This window comes from Lytechinus variegatus, chromosome 15, assembly GCF_018143015.1.
Source record: "Lytechinus variegatus isolate NC3 chromosome 15, Lvar_3.0, whole genome shotgun sequence".
Lineage (NCBI taxonomy): Eukaryota > Metazoa > Echinodermata > Echinoidea > Temnopleuroida > Toxopneustidae > Lytechinus > Lytechinus variegatus.
In genome coordinates, this window is record NC_054754.1 from 32245658 (window position 1) to 32266313 (window position 20656).

General features: G+C 36.4%; 1 protein-coding gene across 1 annotated transcript; it reads left to right on the forward strand.

Annotated features, from left to right (window-relative positions):
- The first annotated feature begins 1917 nt into the window (after positions 1 to 1917).
- On the forward strand, positions 1918 to 19270 carry LOC121428490 (tetratricopeptide repeat protein 28-like). Its single transcript, XM_041625122.1, has 16 exons — positions 1918 to 2009; positions 4556 to 4723; positions 5247 to 5456; positions 6598 to 6775; positions 7307 to 9301; positions 9680 to 10086; positions 10604 to 10970; positions 11397 to 11544; positions 12017 to 12189; positions 12796 to 12899; positions 13504 to 13732; positions 14222 to 14307; positions 15841 to 15998; positions 16677 to 16923; positions 17311 to 17387; positions 17807 to 19270. Exons 2-16 carry the CDS (start codon positions 4631 to 4633, stop codon positions 18144 to 18146), a joined length of 4812 nt encoding a protein of 1603 aa, XP_041481056.1. The 5' UTR covers positions 1918 to 2009; positions 4556 to 4630; the 3' UTR covers positions 18147 to 19270.
- Positions 19271 to 20656: the final 1386 nt, after the last annotated feature.

Below are 20656 nucleotides of genomic sequence, written 5' to 3' on the forward strand. Positions count from 1 at the left end.
ATGAAAAAAAAGAAAAACATGCACCTTTCATAATATACCTGGGGGAAGGGCTGGGGTGCTAATGACCCCTCTGATGGGCAGTTCGGTGAATTCACAAAAAAGGTTTTTATTGATTTACTCGAAATGAAAGGTCATGATAAATTGACCATCACTCATTTATTTCCACTGCCACAGATATGAAAATGTAGGCCTACCCCGGAGGCCTACTCCCGGAAAATATTACATATCTAGGCTATACATCACATAAAACTGACCGGTCACGTTGGTGCATGCAGTTCAATAGATTCCTTTTTGTTTTACATCCCATCATTTGAAATTTAGCATTAATCGTGATGCCCCCAAAGACCCATATAGAAGTCAGGAAAGCACCATCCGTAGACAACTTAAAAAAAAAAACTCAAAACTCATCTTTGATAGCGCAGTAGAATTAAACTATTTACTGAATAGCCTACTAATTTCTGTGCAGTCTCACTATTATTTTATTTACCAATATAAAAAATAATACATATAAAATTACAACAAAATATAATACATGATAAAATAACATTGGATGAATCGCCATCAGCCGAGCCATTACAGCACAATTACTGTTCTGCCGAGGGGTCCAGCTATATTAAATAAGCAACATGAAATTCATATTACAAAAATAAATTCATTAACAAATTTGTGTAACATGAAGGCAATATCAGCTAAAGTGATAAAGAACAGCGACCCCACCCCATCCCACCCTTTATATATTAAAGGTTAAATCCATGGCCAGAAAAATGTTAATTTTAATCAATAAAGAAAAATCAAACAAGCATAACGCTGAAAATTTCATCAAGAAAGTTACGACAGTAAAAAAATTCGCTTGTTTTTTTTTAAACAGTTATATGCTCAACTCAGTGACATATGCAAATGAGACAGTCGATGATGTCACTCTCTCACCATTTCTTTTGTTTTTTATTGTTTGAATTATACAATATTTCATTTTTACAGATTTATATGGACCAACTGGAATGAACCATAAATGTTAAAACAATAATACCATGCACATGTTCAGGGAGAAATAAAACTTTCATATAGGCAAATGGAGAAATTGGAATATTTCATTTAATAAAATACAAAAGAAGTGAGTGAGTGATGTCATCAGTCTCCTCATTGGCATTCCAACCAGGATTTGAATATAAATGTTTTGTGAAATCAAGCGACATTAAAAAGAATGTGATAACTTTCTTATTTTCCCTTATTTTGCATCCAATTTAGATGAAATTTTCAGTGTTTTGTCGGATTTTTTCTATTCCGTTCTAGTCAATTTTTTTTTTGGGGGGGGGGTGTGGAAGGTACAACGAAATGAACAAGACTACATAGTTTATTAAAAAATATGATTGTATACATACGCATCTTGTTCAGGGTCACAAATAATTCCAGGACAAAGGACATGAAATGTCACCAAAAAAAATTAGCTCGCGCTTCGCTCTCATGCTATTGGGCTAATGGGATTACCCGGGTGGGATTATCGCATATTTATGTAGTTTTATAATAATGAAGCTAAACAGTTCATATCTGTAGGATTTCCCCTTTAAAGAAGATCAACTTTGAGGGGCCGATCGGGGGAAATAAAAAAAATCGCCCCCCCCCCGCCCCCATTTGCGAAGCTAGATAGGCTGGATCCGTCCCCTGGAGCACTACCTAAAGGTTGTTATATTCATTTGCTTAAATGTTAATTGATGCTGAAATTATCCTAAAATGATATTTTATTTTCGAGGCGTCGGCGAGCGAGACAAAAAAAAACGGAACTCGGACATTCCAAGAATAGACGTTCGGGGTGAAAAGTTCAGGCGGACTTCGAGGCGGAGCATGGACCTATTACGGACAATTTCGCTGTTCCCACCCACCCCAGTCCCAAATGATACGCTAGCTAGCGATATGCGCTAGCGAGCTACGCGCTGCGCGCGCTTATCAAAATGACCAGAGTCAGCGAAAATATATGTTACCAAGGTTTCGTGAACGCTTTCGTGAAGGAAAAGGTGAGCTATTGCAGTATATTTTTTTACTTTTATAAACCACAACGTTAAAATCTATTTGATCATAATAAATGACATACTCCAATTAAGTAAAAATGAGTGATTAAAGTATTTTTCTCTAGATTTTGGTGTAGAATTTGCAAAAATGTCCAGCATCCCGATCTCGATCCCGCAATCCGACGACTGGGCTGGGCAGTGCGATCGCGACGAGGTCTGAGCTAAGTAACGGACCGGGTCGTGCGGGGGAAGGGCAGGTGCATGCCGTCGCTCTCCAATTCCACTAAACTCTGCTCAGCACAAGTCAGGAGTTTCCCCGCCGGAACTTTGGGTTGGCCTTGCTTTCACTTATACTTGTTCCATCGTATGCTATATGATCACAGAGATGCCAAGACCAAGACCAAGTTCAAAGACCAGCTATGCATGAGATTTTCTGTGAATCTGAGACTGAGTGAGATCACAGACATTGTGTACGGTACAAAGTACGGACCGTATGATAGGCTGTGATAGTTGCGTGAGCGTGAGACAGAGTTTTTGGTCACCCTGCCCAGAATTTGGTCACATGACATTTTGTTGTATTTTTGTGTAAAGCAATTTTTTGTATCCTTAAAGTTCAAGTCTGCCCTAGAAAAATGTTGATTTGAAACAATTTGTCAATAGACAAATATCCAACAAGCATATTCCTGAACGTTTCATCAAAATCAGATTTAAAATGAGAAAGTTATAACATTTTTAGATTTTGCCCATATTTCACTAAATCAGTTCTATGTACAACTCGACATGAAAGAGTAAGCTCATTACGAAAGAGTCTATGATATCCATTGTATCTTGTTTTTTATACAATATTTCCATTTTACAGATTTGAGAAAAATGACCAACTCGACTGAACCAATAAATGTTAAAACAATGGCAATTCCACTAGTTCAGAAAGGATTTTTCTCTGTACAATGTGGAGAAAATCAGAATATTTCATATTTTATATAATAAAATGCATAAGAAAATTGTGAGTGGGAGATGTCATCAGTTCCCTCATTTGCATCCCAACCAGAATGTACATACCAGTATCACTGTTTTGTGCAATTGGAGTGAAACTTAAAAATGTCATAACTTTCTTATTTTACATTTGATTTTAATGATTTTTTTCTCAGAAGATGTGCCTGACTAGGCCAGTTGTGCAATGGCCAACCAAGAAGGCAGAGAGAGAGAGAGATCAATTCAAGCCCTGAAGTATATTGAGAGATTAAATTTTAAAAAAATCATAATAAGATCAACATTTTAGCTATATACAGTGCGTATCAGAAAAAAGTTTACACTTTGAAAAAGCCCTGGGAATTTAAAAATATACAACATGTGGGTAATTTTTTCACATACAATCCTGGGTTTGGGTCTCATCTATCCAATGAAAGTTAAAGTTTTGACAGAATGTTACACTTGAGTGAGCACTGCCCATTTTTGTAAAGCTCGCTGAAATCTGTTTGCGCAGAAATGCCCGTTTGTACGCTGTGTCAAGGGGAAAGGGTGAAATCAAACTTACCCTGCGAAACATTTCTCATACATTTCCCTTGCACTTTTAGTCAATTGAAATAAAACGGATACATTCAAGCATTTTCTAACAATTTCGCCACCCAAATTGATTTTTTTTTCACTTAGTATACACAAATTTTACCCTTTTTGTGCCTGCTGGATCTGAGGACATAACTGAATCTGAAACAAAGTTTATATCAGACATCTCTAGCACTTTTTCACTAAGTTTTTATCATTTAAAGTGGGTTTACATTTCATTTTTTATTTAATACTTGTTTCTCCACACTTTTTCCAAGCTTGACAATGATTAACAAAATGAAAATCAAGCCTAAGCCATTTCATGTAAATCACAGCTCAGTGTAAAGCAAATATCGTCCCGATGGCCTTGGTGTGTGGGGGATAGGGGGTGGCGCAATGCACTCCTCGAAGTGGTTTGGGCAAAGAAACAAGTTAAATAGGTAAAAGATATCTTCAAATCAATTCTACTAGCTAAATTCCATGTGTTATTCATGAGTAAGGTCTAATTTTATTTGCATAACTATTTCAAAGTTCTGCGCAAATCATTTTTCACTAACTTTTCAAAAGTAAGTGGTGCTCACTCAAGCGGAAGTATTTTTCGCCAGTTTTATCGTCATTTGCTTAAATGGACCTGTACCAATGTTAAAATGTGGAAAAATCTTCAGGATATTACAAATATAAAATTTTACAGGATTTCTTCTGAGTGTAAACTTTTTTTGATACGCACTGTAGTTTTGTAAAGCAGATGAGACTGAAATGGGTATTCTACTTTTTTTTTATTTATTAAATCTAGATTTAGACTAATGGTATTTTTTTATTGTAAGCATACATTCACATTTCACAATTGGTTTTGCTCACTGCTCGCTCTATGTATGAATGACTTGATGACAGACCTGATCCTTTTCCTTTCAGATGAATGTTTTACATGAATTTGCCAATAACTGGACTGATGATTTTGAATTCTGTTGGGTTAATTATTTTATGAAAAAAATCCTTCTTTATTTCTTCAGGTGAGAAGGCGTCTAAGGCTATGGCAGCACATGAACAGTTGTTTGATCTGTTAGTGCAGTAAAGGAGTCGTCAAGATGGCTTCAGATCTACCTAGTCGACAGTGTATAAGTGTTGCAAGCATTGCTGAATTCAGTGAACCCATTAGTGAAACAGATGAGATTGAAAGTGTAAGTCACCTACTGATCATGATTTATACACATCAAGCATTGTTTGATAAATAAAGGTTATGGATGATTTTTGTAACAATTCAATATGTGTAAATAATAACATACTGTATATATTGAATTTTGATTTATTTCTGCTTTCTCATCAGAGATATAAATAACTGTGGTCGTCTCATAAGCAATGAAAATAAATAAATCATTTTGTTCATTTAGCAAAATTATAATGGAAAGGAATGCAGGAGACCGCCATCGTGAGCGATTAGGCTTGATAATGATGGCGGCCTTCTACACACTTCTCAAAGATACACTCTTTTTAAAAAGAGAATTAAATGCAGTGTCTTTTTAACCTATTTGAACTGTAATTATTTGGATGTTGAAAAAATAATATCTACTTTCTCCTCATGTATACTTGGTTAAGATCTATATCTTTTTTTTTTCCTTTTCTTTAAATCTTCAAAATGCTGTTATCTGATTAACATGTTACCAGTCAACCTACTATTTTATTGAATGATGATTTTCCATACAGGTTCGCAAACTTCAGAAGCTTGGAGACAAAGCCTTTAAGAAAAAGGACTATGCCGCGGCAGCTGCCTGCTACAAAGAAGCTCTTGAGATCGATGAAGAGAATGTCCAACTCCTGTCAAAGAGGGCAGTCTCTAACATTGAACTCAAGGATTACCAAGAGGCAAGGATTGACGCTGATATCCTTGTTAAACTCAATCCTCATGTTCCTCAGGTACAGTATTTTTTGTTTCTACCTCGAATAAATATCAGTATTTCAAATGATAAACAATGTTAAAGGGGAAGTTCACCCTGAAGAAGACTTTGTTGTAAAAATAGCAGAAAAAAATCGTAAAAAATATTGGTGAAGGTTTGAGGAAAATCCGTTAAAGAGTAAGAAAGTTATTAGAGTTCAAAGTTTTGGATTTGTGACGTCATAAACGAGCAGCTGCCCCATGTGTTATGTAATATAAAATTTGAATTTCAAATTTTATATGGTTCTTGATGAATTGATTTTGTTTTCTATTCATGATCGGGTGTGAAATGATTTGTCTATTGATATACAAAAGGTACAGTAAAAAACATTTTCAATTTTATGAGAAAATGACATTTCATTGAATTTTTACCATTCGCTATGTAGGAATGCTGCTCGCATATGACGTCACAAATCAAATAATTGAAATTCTAATAACTGTTTAATTATTTGATGAATTTTTCTCAAACCTTCGGCAATATTTTTCATTATTTTTTCTGCTATTTTTACAATAAACTTTTTGTCAGGGTGAACTTCCCCTTTAACTACTCAAAGTGTTTGAACAGATGCACTGCTGTAATACTAAAAAAAAGTGGCATACACTCAATTTCATGAAATGAACAAGTAATATAAAAGTAATCTCAATGTTTTATCTCAAAATTTCAAGCAGTTATGGATTAATTACCTGTGTATTTTATCACTTGTATTGAGTAATATGTAGACATCGTAAATTTAACTTTCCTGTCACTAAGTAAATACATTATTCAAGAAATAGATAAAAAATGCCTCATGATTACTTAAATAACTAACAGGTGCAAATTTTGATTCATCTAGGAGGATAGTCAATTGTAAATAATTCTTTTCATCCTGACTCCCAATTTAGTAGAGAATGATGATCAGATTACGGGTGGGCTTATGAAGCATCGGTGGTCTGACATGAAACTTTCTCCACTTCTATGTAAGTCCAGATGACAAGAATTTTCCACATGTAATTTATGAATAGGTTACAGGAGATAGATTCATAATACTTCTTACACTGATTTCAATAGCTTTGGATATATTTTTTTTATTTATAATATACTAAAAGGGTCATGTTTCTATTTGAATATATTATTTCAAACAGGGTCATTATCTGCTAGCAGTGTGTCTTGATAATCTGGAGGAGTATGGAGCTGCCATTACTGCTTTCCTAAGAGCATTACGTTATGATCAAAACCACCAAACCCAATTGGTTGACAATGTTGCTGTTGTTGCTGCTAATCTGTGTCACTTTCCTGATGATGTTCTTCAAAAGTTAGATGGTGAGTTGAGTTTGATATTTGTTGAATAGAATCTGAGCTCTCAAGCTCTAAATTGTCATGTTTGAAACTAAACCAATTTTGTTTGAACTTTAAACACTGTTGATGGAAAAAGGAGAAACGTATGAGAGTTAAGATACCATCAGTTCACTATATAAATTATTTTGTTACTTTGGTCCTTTAAAAATTCATATGTTTACTGGGTTCTAAACAGCCTTGGTAATGGTTTTAACAATTGTGATCAATTTGTGTTAGCCATTTTAGGAGGTTGGTTTGAGCACAGGATTTGTATCATTTAGGGTATGCATCCTGAGAACTTATATTGTTCAGTGTGCTCTTAAAAAGTGACACTAATGCAGTAAATCAATTTTCAACCATCAGTCAGAAGGCTTCCACAATACAACTTTAATATATATATCACATTGTGTTCAGTGTTCTTTATCAACATTTTCATATGATTTTGTTTATACTTTTCCTTCAGTTTTTAAAAAAGACTGGATTTTACCTTATTATCTTTCTCTTCTGTTTTTACAGATTGCAGCCCTATTGAGAAACTGATGATAGTAGCTGAGTGTATGTATGAATCAAAGCAATACGATGTCTGCATTCATGTCCAGCAGACTATCCAAGATCTGAAACAAACAGACAAAGAGACCAAACTCAAGTCTCAATATCTTCTTGCCATGTGCTATCAGAAACTTGAGGAATTAGACCGTGCTCTGGACCAGTTCCACACCCTCCTATCCCAGTCTCTAAGTCACAAGAATGATATCTATGAGGCTTCGGCTTATCACAACCTAGCTCAGTTGAATCTTAAGGTTGGTCAGATCCACCATGGTATTGTCTTCTACGAGAAACTTCTTTCCATCTGCGAAGACTTGAGACAGAGAAACGACGGAGCTGATGCCACAACTAGCAAGGGTGAGATGGATTATCTTGTCGGGGATAGACTACAAAAGCATGTGCATGAAATTCTAACCAGTGCTTACAGAGCAGCTTCGGACCTTTCCCAAGCATTGTTCCATGCTGACCAGTACCTCTCTAAGACAGTCCAAGAAGATGTCAGCAAGGACAAGGAGGTTGTAGGAAAGGCATATCTGTTGGTTGGATTCCTTAGGGAAGGTTTAGGAGACTATGCAACAGCTCTCAAGCACTACCAGGAATACCTTGCTGTGAGTAAAACAAAGAATGATAAATCTGGGATAGCTCGAGCCTATGGCTGTCTTGGTCGAGTGTACCACCGACTTTGTAATTTTTCACTAGCACAGTCTTTCTATGAACAACAGCATGCTATTGCAGAGAAGTTCAAGTACTTGCAAATGGTTGCTTCTGCTCTGAAAAACCTTGCCAAGCTTTTTACTGAAAGGGAAAATAATGATGAGGCATTCAAATGCTTGGAAAAGTATCTTAGAGTTAGTAGGAAGCTAGATGAGTTCTACACTGAATGTGAGGCTTTCATTGACATAGGAGATTTCTATCAACATCAAGATAGAGTCATGCAATCAGAGTATTACTATGAACAGGCATTCAATCTTGCAGAAAGGACTAAACTGACAGGACACCTTCATAAAGCAGCCTCTAAACTAGCCCAAGTTCTTGTTCAGTCAGACGATGAGAAGAAAATTGAAAAGGCACGATTCCTGTGTGAGGAGAGTATGAAATATTGTCAAAGAGTTCAAATGGTTCACGAGGAAGATGGCACAGTAGTTCCTGAAGAGATTCAACAATGCCTCTTACGAAGCTCTTCTATGTTGAAAATCAGCCTTTGCCAGCTTCAGAGGAACTTGGAAGCTCTAGAGATTGCTGAAGAACAAAATAGTTCTAGCTTCCAGGAGATACTTGCTAAACAGACGAGAGATGATACCATTGACCAGAGAAGTAGTATGACATTCCAGGACATTTGTAAGCTGGTCAATTCTCAGTCAAGTACTGTTGTTTACTATGATGTAACTGATCTTGGTGTTCTCACATGGGTGCTCAAACCTAACAAGGGCTGTGTCCACTTTGTGAGAGAAGTTCCAGAGGGAAGGCAAAGATCTTCAGAGTATCTCAAGGACCTGGTTTCCTCTATTCACTCCAGCGAGGGCGGGCTTGAGAGTATGTATGACTGTGAATACAGAGCACTTCCCATGCTAGATTCGGAGACATACAAAATGCAACTCTACTTCAAGTCAATGTCAAGGAATTACACACCTATAAGCTTCACTTCCAGAGCTTACAGTGCCCCAGGAACTCCCAGTGGAAAGACCACACAAGTACCGCTAAGGACGCTGCACCACTTCCTTTGGGAGCCCATTGCTGAACATGTCACAGAAGGGGAGGTCATCATAGTTCCTAATGATGTGTTGACACAGCTTTCATTTGATTCACTGACTGATAATGAAGGTCACCGGCTAGGGGAGACATTGAATATGACATCTATACCATCTCTAATGGTTCTAAAGCATCTCATCAACAACCAAGCAAACATCAATAATCTATATCTGGCAGACTCTCAGGCGACAGATGATCAAGCATCTCAAGTCACAGGTAAGGCCAGCTCTGTATCCTATCAAATCATTATATATATATGAGTTTGTTTGAGGAAATGTGTAGGAAACCAAGGGATCAGGCTTTAATTGCATTAAGCTGTCTTTTATTCAATCTATTTAGCTATGCATGATGTAACTCAGAAATTTAACTTTCATTTATCATTTGGTATCACCACAATGAAAGGCAGTTAAGATCTCACTTATAATGCCATTTAGAAATATTTGTAAAAGGGTTTTCTTTTTTTGGTTTGTCTGTTGTTGTTTTTTTTAGCTTACTGTTTCTAGTAGAGTTCAGACACAAACTAATGATGAATCAGTTTGGCCAAAATCCAATATTATGTGATTCTTTCATACTTGTGATGTTTCTACACTGTAGGTGATGAAGGCTCCAAGTTGAACCCAGCCTCTCCAATCTACCTTGATCACATGAATCGTGTAGTGGTTCCTCAGTCTACTCTACCTCACCAACCCATCATGGATACTGTCAAAGTAGCACCTGAGATGGCTGCCACCAGGATGTACAACCCAAGCCATGTGGCCTTTGATAGGACCTTCCATGGCACGATGAGAGATGGCAGGGACCCTGTCCTAGCGCAAGAGGAGAGGAGAGTGAGGGAGGGGTGTGCAAGAGGGAGTACCCTCATTAGCAAGACCTGGAGCGGGGGAGAGGTACCTTCCGTCAGGGACGGGAGGGTGGGGACGTACCGACAGAGGGAAGGGATAGCTGGTATCGTTGCAATGGGTAACCCAACATTGCCTGAGAAGATGAGACTGCACGGCAAGGTAAGCATTGGATCAAGGTTTTATTTTATTTGTTGACATCTAAGATCAATATTCAAAGACTCATTTAGTATTCAAATGCTTAGGTGAGAATATGTTAGTGGCAATATGTAGAACACTTTTGGGGTATATCCAATGGTGCAACAAGCATGAGCCTATGAAGATTTTTTTTTCACAGCCTTGCAATTATCAGAGATGTTTGTGTCATCACTAATGTCACAAACTTAAACATTTTCATCATTTGTTTTAGCATTAAATGGATCTAAAATATGAATATGTGACATAAATTTTTGTCATATATTCTGAAAATTCTGAACAATTAAACAAGGCTGCAACTTTCTTTATGACATCCCTACTTTAGTAAAAAAAAATTATTGTTGACTCATCATAGGACTCGCTGTTTTGCTTGGACAAGCTCATTTTAGTTGATTTTCAGGTTCTCTAATTAATCCCAAGGGACTTCAAAACAATTGAAAAAAGGAGAAAAAGATTGATGTGATGTTTGTTCTGATTGTTACAGATCTGGAAACCTAACTCTGATCTGGAAATTGCCCAGATGGAAACACACAAGATTGCAGATTACCTTCACACTGAACCATACCTTGGGTCAAAGGTCACCAAGGAAGCTATCTTGTCAGCATTACCAACGGCAACCCTCATCCATTTAGCTCTGTATGGATCATGGGAGGATGGGGTGCTAGCGTGCACCCCTAACCCAACCACCCAGCCGATGGGGGATGGGGTGTATCCTGAAGGGGCGTATCAGATTGGGGTACAAGACATCCTTGGTATGAAGCTATGCAGTCAGCTAGTGGTACTCAGCTGTGGCTATGGCAACAGGCATCGGACCGTTCATCTTGATCTACCCCTTGCATTCATTGCTGCAGGTTTGTAATATGAAATCATGATTTAAAACACATTAATTCTTCATTGGTATCTTTCAAGGATTTGGTACAGAATTCCATTAATCCTCATTCTAAAATCTTGGTCATCTTACGTTGATATTTCTGGAGCACATTGTATTCCTTGGTACATAAAGGGTTCTAATATAGTTTTTGTTTCTGTCTTGGAAACAAAATGATGGAATGCTTTATTTAATGTTAATGTTGTTTTGCATGGTTAAAAAACAAACTGAATGAAATTGTTTTTGTTTTTTAATTTTCATTATCAAAATTGGTATTTCAACACTATTTTTGTGAATTTGTTAGTTTTACTTGTTTTGTCTTTCTTTTTGATGGGTTTAGACTTGAATCTATGAACTGATAACGAAGTACACATTTATTTGACATTCTTCATGTTATTTTTTTCTGTAGGTGCTCAATGTGTTTTGGTAATGTTATGGGCCGTCAATGATCTAGTGAGGAATAAGTTTTGGCATCATTTCTACCTATCTCTTCAAGAAGGTACCATGGTATCACAAGCTGTACAAGCAGCTAAACAGGCAATCAGACAAGATAATAGGTGAATATTAGTACTGACCTCATGCAATCTTACTTTCTTGAATACTAAATCTACCCCAGCAAATCAATTTGATCACATGAACAAATAGAGAAAAATTAGATTAATTTTGCACCGAAAATTTAATAAAAGTCTGATGTAAAACTGTTAGTTATGGCATTTTCAACTTTCACTATTTCTTTTGAATAAAACTTTTTTTATGCACATCCTGGTTGGTATGCAACGAATTGAGCCATTGATGTTTCATACTCTTACTACTTCTCCAGTATTTTAGTACATGCATATTGAATATGCAATTTTTCACAGATTTGATGATAAAGAGGATATCCACAAAGTCACTGATAACCTCTGGTTTGACAGAGAGCCACTTGTAAATTACCAGTCTATGGAAAAAAATATATTCTTGAGGCATTGCTATACCAAATGATATTTCCATGTTCAAATATTGATAATACTTATTTTCATGTTTGCGTAGGTTCCAAGATGCACGTAATTGGGGTGCCTTCCATGTGATTGGGTTTGATCAGTACATCAATCTTATGACCATCAAACATGCTATGGTTGATCATCAACTGAATCAAACACAGAAACATGTCCTTAATAACATGAAAGAAGATGCTCTTAATCTAAGGGAAGACAATCCCGAAGGTAATGATATATAAAATGATATGTATCACATGATGTTGGTATACTTTGAGATTAATTTAGAAGTTTTTTTAATGATTAGTTATAATAGACTTTCACTTAAGCCCTGTGTAGACGTACTTCATAGTTATCAATCTTCAAGTTTGGTCAAAGATTTTTTTTTAGACAAGTAGATATAATAATCAATGAACTCAAAAGTAATTGTGACCTCTGTCCCGACGCACCCTAGACTTATTACTTGGGGGAGGGGTTAATTGTGACACTTCCAGTTCCGCACTTTGATCATGGAAAATGGGACTTGATAAATCAATCTTAAAGATTAGATGTTATGTGGATGATACACCAGCTTTGTGAGAAGAAATCAAATCCTTGTGATATAGTTGCATCTGATGGATTCATCCCTACTTCAAGATATTAAACCCACAAATATGATAGAACTATGAATGAAAGTATTGAATGAATAAAAATCTTGAAAAATTTTCAACTGAAAATGTTTTATAGTATGAATATCTTTTAATATAATATTGTAGCAATAGTTTCTGAAAATAATGTGATTTCGTAAGAAGTAAAAACATTTTTCATTTTCTCTTTTTCTTTCTTTACTTTCAGATAAGACTGACTCAGCATTGATTACAAAGCTTTGTTCACATATGGCCTCAGCTCTCACACATCATGTTCATTTTCCTACTGTCTTGAGCTGCATCCTAAGCCTGGTATGAACAGGACTTCTTCTGCTCTGTATTTTATTTTGTCTATATATTTTATCTACATATGTACATAATTATTAATTAAAGATTAAATGGAGATTGAATTAAAATCACATTCAGTTGCTTGTAAAGTCATAGTATAAAAGATTATCCAGAAACTGATAAAAAAGGAGTCCCTTTAGTTCAATGGGTTTACAAATACCCAAAAGTCTCATACCAATTTGTCAGTTTGAAAGGGTCTATCAATATCCCTGGTTAGGTGGGGAAGAGTAATTAGAGTTTGTAAGGGCATCTTTGTTGTGCACAGTCCATCTTTGTTTCATGCGTGTCCCTTGTTTATTGAATCCTCATACCAAGAGCCCTTTGTCACACAATTTATCATCAATATCAAATGCCCAATTTCTACAACTGATTTGATTTTGGCAAACAAATTTAACTTGTTGTTGGTGAATGTCTAATGAAATGAAATTTATTATCAGTTACAAATAGTAAAGTTTTGCAATTGATTTGGTGTTGGCCAAAGAAACAAACTTGTTTTTGGTAAAGTTCATGATAAGGGGACCATTTTTCCATAACATTTCAGTTCCCTATCCTGTTCTTCTTTATACAGCTACAACAAACTAAGAAGCTCCTATCATGCCCTGAGGGTGAACCTTTCCCATCTTGGATCCTACCGGTTGAAGTCTTTACCTCTCCTGCAGCTGTTCCTCTTCTTAACCTCATGGGATTTCATTTCCAGCCTCGTGGCCCGACAAGCTATGAACCATTCGTGGTGTTCCCAACACGAGATCTGGATGGCCTTCTTGACCCTGCACTCCAGGCTTTTGAAGCTTTGATCGGTAAGTGGATGGTTGAGGCCTTGGGGATTCTGTCCAGTAACAGGGAGAGATGGAGAGAAGAAACAGAGAGTGAGAGATAGAGAGTTACAAGAATAGAGACTGACAGGCACAGAGGGAGGGGAGAGGAGAAATGAAGAGACAGGTGGAGAAAGAGAGAAGGGAAGAAAAGAGAGTGAAGAAAAATAAAAGAACTGGAGAGGGAGAGAGATTTTATGCCAACATCTACATTTCTGCTTTCTTGCTTTTTTTTTTTTGGGGGGGGGGTGGCGAGGGAAGCATTTTACTTACAGTGCATTTTTACAAGGAAAAATTATGCCTCATTGTTCTGGAGAATATGGTGATTTCTGTTCCCCTAAATGCTCGCTTATTGTTTTTTCAAGTTGTCACACTAATTTGATTTGATGCAGTTGGAGAATTATATATTATTGATTCCCTTGTTTATGTCCATTTAGCAAGGTTTGTGATCACTATTTTTCTTATTGATTGCAGCTATCTCAAAGAACACAGAAGTCAGTCATTGTTTGGCTAAGGTCCTGACAGAACATGAAAAGCTCTCATCAGGTCTTATCGACATTGTAAGTTTACCGAGTTGATGCACTATTTCTTGGTTGCACATCACTAAATTTACTTTGAATCCATTCTAATATTCGGATGTGTAGAGTGCTGCACTGTAGTTATTCAATTGAAGGCCTGGACTAATAAAACTGTTTAGATATAAGATACTTTATATCATGTTAGAAAATATTCACAATACTGCTTTTTGAAATCTTTCTTACACATTTTATCCATTTTTGTCTCACCTGCGAAGCAGAGTGAGACTATAGGCGCCGCTTTTCCGACGGCGGCGGCGGCGTCAACATCAAATCTTAACCTGAGGTTAAGTTTTTGAAATGACATCATAACTTAGAAAGTATATGGACCTAGTTCATGAAACTTGGCCATAAGGTTAATCAAGTATTACTGAACATCCTATTAGAGTTTCATGTCACATGACCAAGGTCAAAGGTCATTTAGGGTCAATGAACTTAGACCATGTTGGAGGAATCAACATCGAAATCTTAACCTGAGGTTAAGTTTTTGAAATGTCATCATAACTTAGAAAATATATAGACCTAGTTCATGAAACTTGGACATAAGGTTAATCAAGTATCACTGAACATCCTGCATGAGTTTCACGTCACATGACCAAGGTCAAAGGTCATTTAGGGTCAATGAACTTTGGCCGAATTGGGGATATCTGTTGAATTCCCATCATAACTTTGAAAGTTTATGGATCTGATTCATGAAACTTGGACGTAATAGTAATCAAGCATCACTGAATATTTTGTGCAAGTTTCAGGTCTCATGATTAAGGTCAAAGGTCATTTAGGGTCAATGAACTTTGGCCGAATCGGGGGTATCTGTTGAATTACCATCATAACTTTGAAAGTTTATTAGTCTAGTTCATTAAACTTGGACATATGAGTAATCAAATATCACTGAACATCCTGTGCGCGTTTCAGGTCACATGACCAAGGTCAAAGGTCAATGAACTTTGGCCGAATTGGGTGTATCTGTTGAATTACCATCATAACTTTGAAAGTTTATGGATCTCATTCATGAAACTTGTACATAAGAGTAATCAAGTATCACTGAACATCCTGTGCGAGTTTCAGGTCACATGATCAAGGTCAAAGGTCATGTAAGGTCAATGAACTTTGGCTATGTTGGGGTTTTTTGTTGAATAACCATCATATCTCTGTAAGTTTATTGGTCTCGTTCATAAAAATTGGACATAAGAGTAACCATGTATCACTGAACATCTTGTGTGAGTTAGAGTAGTATTCAAAGTCAGCACTGCTGCTATATTGAACCGCGTGATGCAGGTGAGACGGCCAGAGGCATTCCACTTGTTTTTTGTTTCATTCATTTTATCTTGAATTGATTATCAAATTAACTGCTTCCAATATTCTATTTAGCCGGGGTAATAATAATAGCAGGGCCCGCTGGGAGAACAGTTTCCAGAACTGAAGTGGCTTCCCTGGGTACATATACCTATATTATTATTATTATTATTATTGTTTATGCTTTTAAAACATATGTTTGTTTACCATTGTCTCCTACCTCAGCTGTCAATCACTAAGCACATGCCAGAGATTCAACTACGATGTAATGATTCTGGTATCCATAGTATGTGGGTTGATAATACAGCTAGAGAGATACTACAAGCCATGGGATTTAGACAGGTTGGCAAGCTGATTCTCTTTGAAGGAAGCAAATCAAACAAGTAAGAAACATCTTTCTTATCATTACTATTTCATTTTTCACTTTAGAAAATCAAGAACATGGCAATATATGCAATGCAATCAAAAGAGTGTGATAAATATCATGTAAATATTTTATAGACCCTTTTGCACCCAACCAGGTAGCTTTGCTACCCTGTGTGTGGGCTCAGCCATTTCGTTCTGTTTGTGCCTTTAAGTAACTAAGAGCTGCCAACATATTGAGCAACGTGGCCATGCTCATGTGCCTGGATTATAATGTGGGCCAATAAATTCAAGCAAAAAATTGAGAAATCCTACTTGGTACTATTATTTACATAGCTGTACTTCAGTGATGAAAGGTTTGAAAGTATAGCTTAATGTGAAAGTTTTGATATATAGATCTAGATAAGGAAAAAATATGGTCCTTAAAGTGGTTGATATTCATGATCTTTGGGAAGTTTCTTCTTTATTTTAGCAATCCACCTGTCTTCACTGAAAAATCATGGGCTTTCACCGGTCCAAAACAAACCCCATAATGACTTGGCCCTATTTTTGTGTTCGAATTCAACCACGGCCTAGTGTCCTTTAGCGGTGAGTTAACCCACACTTTACCACTCCCAAACCCAGGTGTTAAATATTGAGAGCAATTAAAAAGCTAAGTATTATTATTATCATATTATTGGTCGTCTCTTTTTCTTTAGAAACCAGCTGTATGCAGTGCTTCAAGTCCTTTGTGCAGTGTGTGGTGAGAAAGGCAAGAACATGTTAGAGAGACTTGATATGAGATACCTTGGTTTAGCACCCAGTCGTCTGGCAGCCAAGTCCCCTCGTCAATCTCCTTCTAAGTCAGCTCGTCTGAAGTCCAGTAGCACGGTCAGATTGACCACTCCCCCTAAGACCATCAGTCGTCTCCGAACCTTGAATCCTGTCGTCTTACCAGGAAATAAGGTATAGAACTCAGCCATTTTTAGATCAATTTATCTGTCACCTCCAGTATTGAATAAGTATCCTGGTGGATCATTGTAACGCTGGGTTCAGCAAACCTGTATGAGATCAATTTTCCCATCGGTCACCTCTATTGTTGAATAAAATGTGTATCTTGGAATATTGTGGTTGATAATTGTAACACTAGGTTCAGCAAACATTTATTAATTGCAAACAATTTTTTTTTTAATGGCAGTTTTCATTATTCATGGGTAAACATGTACAGCCAGACTCTGCTGAAGCAAACCAGCACTGGTGTGACATTGGTTGCTGGTAGCGGGGAAACAATTCAGTTTGTTTCTTCGAACATAACGAAACTGAATTTATATTTATCTTTATATTCTTGATCAGATGGATTTCTCAACACCGTGGTGGAGTGAAGAAGCAAGACAAACAGAGGTTACAGAGAAAATGAAACTAGCCAAGGAGTGAGTTCATATATCTTTAATAGAAAACTCTGCTCTGATATAGAGTTTATTTCAAGTGAAATAATTGTGAAAATTAAAGCAAAACATTTACTTATTTCTTTATTTATTTTGGGTTTTTTTAAGCAGGGTAGGCCTATCAATAAATCAAAATGGACCTGATTGAAAAATTATTTGGCAATTTACTTTGGTACTTTGGGTAATTGGTGTATTGTATTCACTGTTACCACGAGAATCAATTGTGTTTTTGGATTCTATTGTGGGGGGGGTGGCTTAATCGCAAGCTCATCTGCATTTTTAGACCTCCCGGCAAAAGGTCAATCTTGTTTCTTACACATTTATATTTGGTATTTAGATGAATAAAATTATTTATTCATTCATACTATCATCCATCTACGTTCATGTTTCTGCTTGTATTTCAGTCTGAGTGCTGTTCACGTTGGTTACTCTCAGAGAATGCAGAAGAACAGAAGATGGCATCTAGAAGCCATAGCACCTCAAGCAAGGGAAGAGAGAGACAAGGTCGGTCTTGCTCCTTCCAAACCCAGGAAGGTTAAGATGAAACCTGGTGCCTCACCGTCCATCCCCAGGGTACCCATAGACTACGTTGAACCACTAACTGCAGAAGCTATAGAACAGCGTAGAGACTATGCTCATTTCCTTTCGAGGGTACGATCACTGGATTTAGAGAAACGGCATCAGGGCTCGGTGCAGGGACTTTTCCTTCCATATGTGAACAACACAAAGGCTGAAGCAAAGTGAGCAGCTCTGAATAGATACTACAATGATAAGGAGATGCTTGGTCTATTATGAATGCAGTGCAATGATGTTTAGCTTTCCATCAGGGTTTTGGAACTTGACTTTGGTAATGCTCACTATTTGGTAATGCTCACTAGTGAAGGGACAGTGAATGTTGCTATTATGTGTGTTGGAAAGAGGAATTTAGCCAGATTGTATCGACCATATTCTGTAATGATGATAATACCTACTGCTTGTGTCTAGAATAAACATAATTAGGGTTGGATTTAGATTCAATGTAGGGTTTTCCTATGAGATAAAATAATTACTGAGCTGAATTTTGAAAGAATGACGTGTGTCTTTATGTAATTCTGCAAAATTGACTCCAAACCTACCAATGGTACTGGGTATACCATTCAAAATAATATATTGTAGTAGATTTCATAAGTTCAGGGACCTGTGACACAAAGATTAGTGATTAATCGTTAATTTGAAAGGGCTATTCCGATTGGTTCCTAGTCAGTCTACGGAGCAAAATGTACATGCAACGATGGTCATGATAGGCCAGTTCATTTAACGATTGTTCACTAACCTTTGTGTAATAGGGCCCTTGGGTTTGTTGTATTGGTGTGATGGTAGCATTATATTAAAATGGATTGATTAATTCATTTTATTATTTCATATTGAGTGTTGACCCATTTGGTATTGGTGTCAGGACAGTTTTCACATCAGTACAACACCAAAACTTAGAATGAAGCTGGTCTTGGATGAATCACTCAAGGTATTCAGTAAAGTCACATTAGAAGTTATGATAGGCAAACTGAGCTGGGCTTCCAACACCAACACAAATCCAAAATCTCCCATTGTGTATTGTCCTTATCAGAAGAAGAAATAGAGAACACCTCTCATTTTTTGTGGGTTGGTATTGTCATTCAGTTAGATGACAGTGTGATCATAAATTCAATCTGATTTTGGTTCCTTGAACAAACCAGAGAGGTGTTTGATTTTTTTTTTAGGGGGTCGGGGATGTTTGCAGATTGATTGGTACTCTATTAATTTTGAGAGGCAAAATGATATAGTGTCATTCACAGAAATTTGAAAGTTTTCAAAAGAAAGGCTCTGTTTATGAAAGAAAATTTGTTTTTAGCATAAACATGGCTCATTGTAATGGCCCAGAAATCACTGAGAAAAGTTAGGCTTTCACACAATCCCATGGTTAATGATAAATGAATAATTCTCTGAACAATAGTACAAGAATCGAAAGTTTATTTTGAAAATAGACAAGCTTCAATATGGTCAATGATTTTAAAGATTTGTGTTACTTCTGATTCTGCTTCTTGTATGCCTTTTTATAAGATTACCGATTTTATGTAAATTGGGGTCTTTTCAAACAGAGTGGAGAGAGTTATTTGTAGACCTTGAAGATCATTAATCGAGTAATTCTATATATTTATATTACATAGGTTATGTAGATTCGAATCAGTGATAGGTCAATACGCCATCATGTGACCATTGCTGCAAGGATCGCATTTGTTATATTCTAGGTTTTGACGTCACTTTAGTGAATATAACTGCGTTGTATTGTCAATTGTGGCGTTATATTCACTAAAGTGACGTCACTCGCTGCTTACAAGTTTTGTAACGATGTACGCACTAGTGTTAACGCATCGATTGCATGAAGACCGCGCGTATTTTCAAAGACACTTTATTATGACGTAGATGGATCAGAGCTGTAGCAAGAATTTCGGGTTGGAGCCAGATGATGAATGCAATTTTCGATGGCGAAGTCACATAGACTATATAAAATAACAGATATTGCCTGGTCTATCGTTTTAATAAATAACATTTCAACTCCCCTTCGAAGCTATATTTTTCCCTCGGGAGAATATTTTCCCTCAGCGCGGTGCGCTTCGGGCAAAATATAATCCCTTGGGAAAAATATAACTCCGTCGGGGAGAGGAAATGTTATATTCAAACTCTAGGTAGGCAATATCTGTATAATATTAGGAAAATGTTTGTTTGATGAATATTTTGAATCTTATGTGAACTGAAGTTAACTAAAAGTACGCTGTAATTCACTGTCATTTGGCCATAATAGGAAACTTCATCTCTATGATTTTTCTTTGAAGTCTTAAGTTAAACATACTATGATATAGGTTGACATAGGCTTTCATTAAAATTGCATATGTAAATGCTGAATTCAAAATTTGAAAATGGATATGTAGATTCTTTTGCAAAATTATATGTTGGAAATGATCATATTCTGTACATATCAATGTTAAAATTTGTACTTTGCTGGTAAGCTTTTAGCTGAATCTTTGATATTGTTTTTGAGTTGAGGTAATCTTTGCTGACTACAGGGCAATATTAATCATTACCTTCTTTGCAAGGTACATATCCTTTCCGTCCGTGATTTCATGAAAAAAAAATCAGTACCAAAATATGAATGAATGCATTATTCAAGTATTTTTATTGTAAAATATGTAATATATCTCTATTGATGACAGTTATTTTTTGTAGATTATTTGCTCCAA

Excerpts from the sequence above, each read along its gene's own strand:
- LOC121428490 (XM_041625122.1), top strand. The coding sequence starts at position 4,631 with ATGGCTTCAGATCTACCTAGTCGACAGTGTATAAGTGTTGCAAGCATT. Across the intron at positions 9,302-9,679 it reads TCAAGCATCTCAAGTCACAG|GTGATGAAGGCTCCAAGTTG; the intron begins GTAAGGCCAGCT and ends TCTACACTGTAG. Across the intron at positions 17,388-17,806 it reads AAAATGAAACTAGCCAAGGA|TCTGAGTGCTGTTCACGTTG; the intron begins GTGAGTTCATAT and ends CTTGTATTTCAG.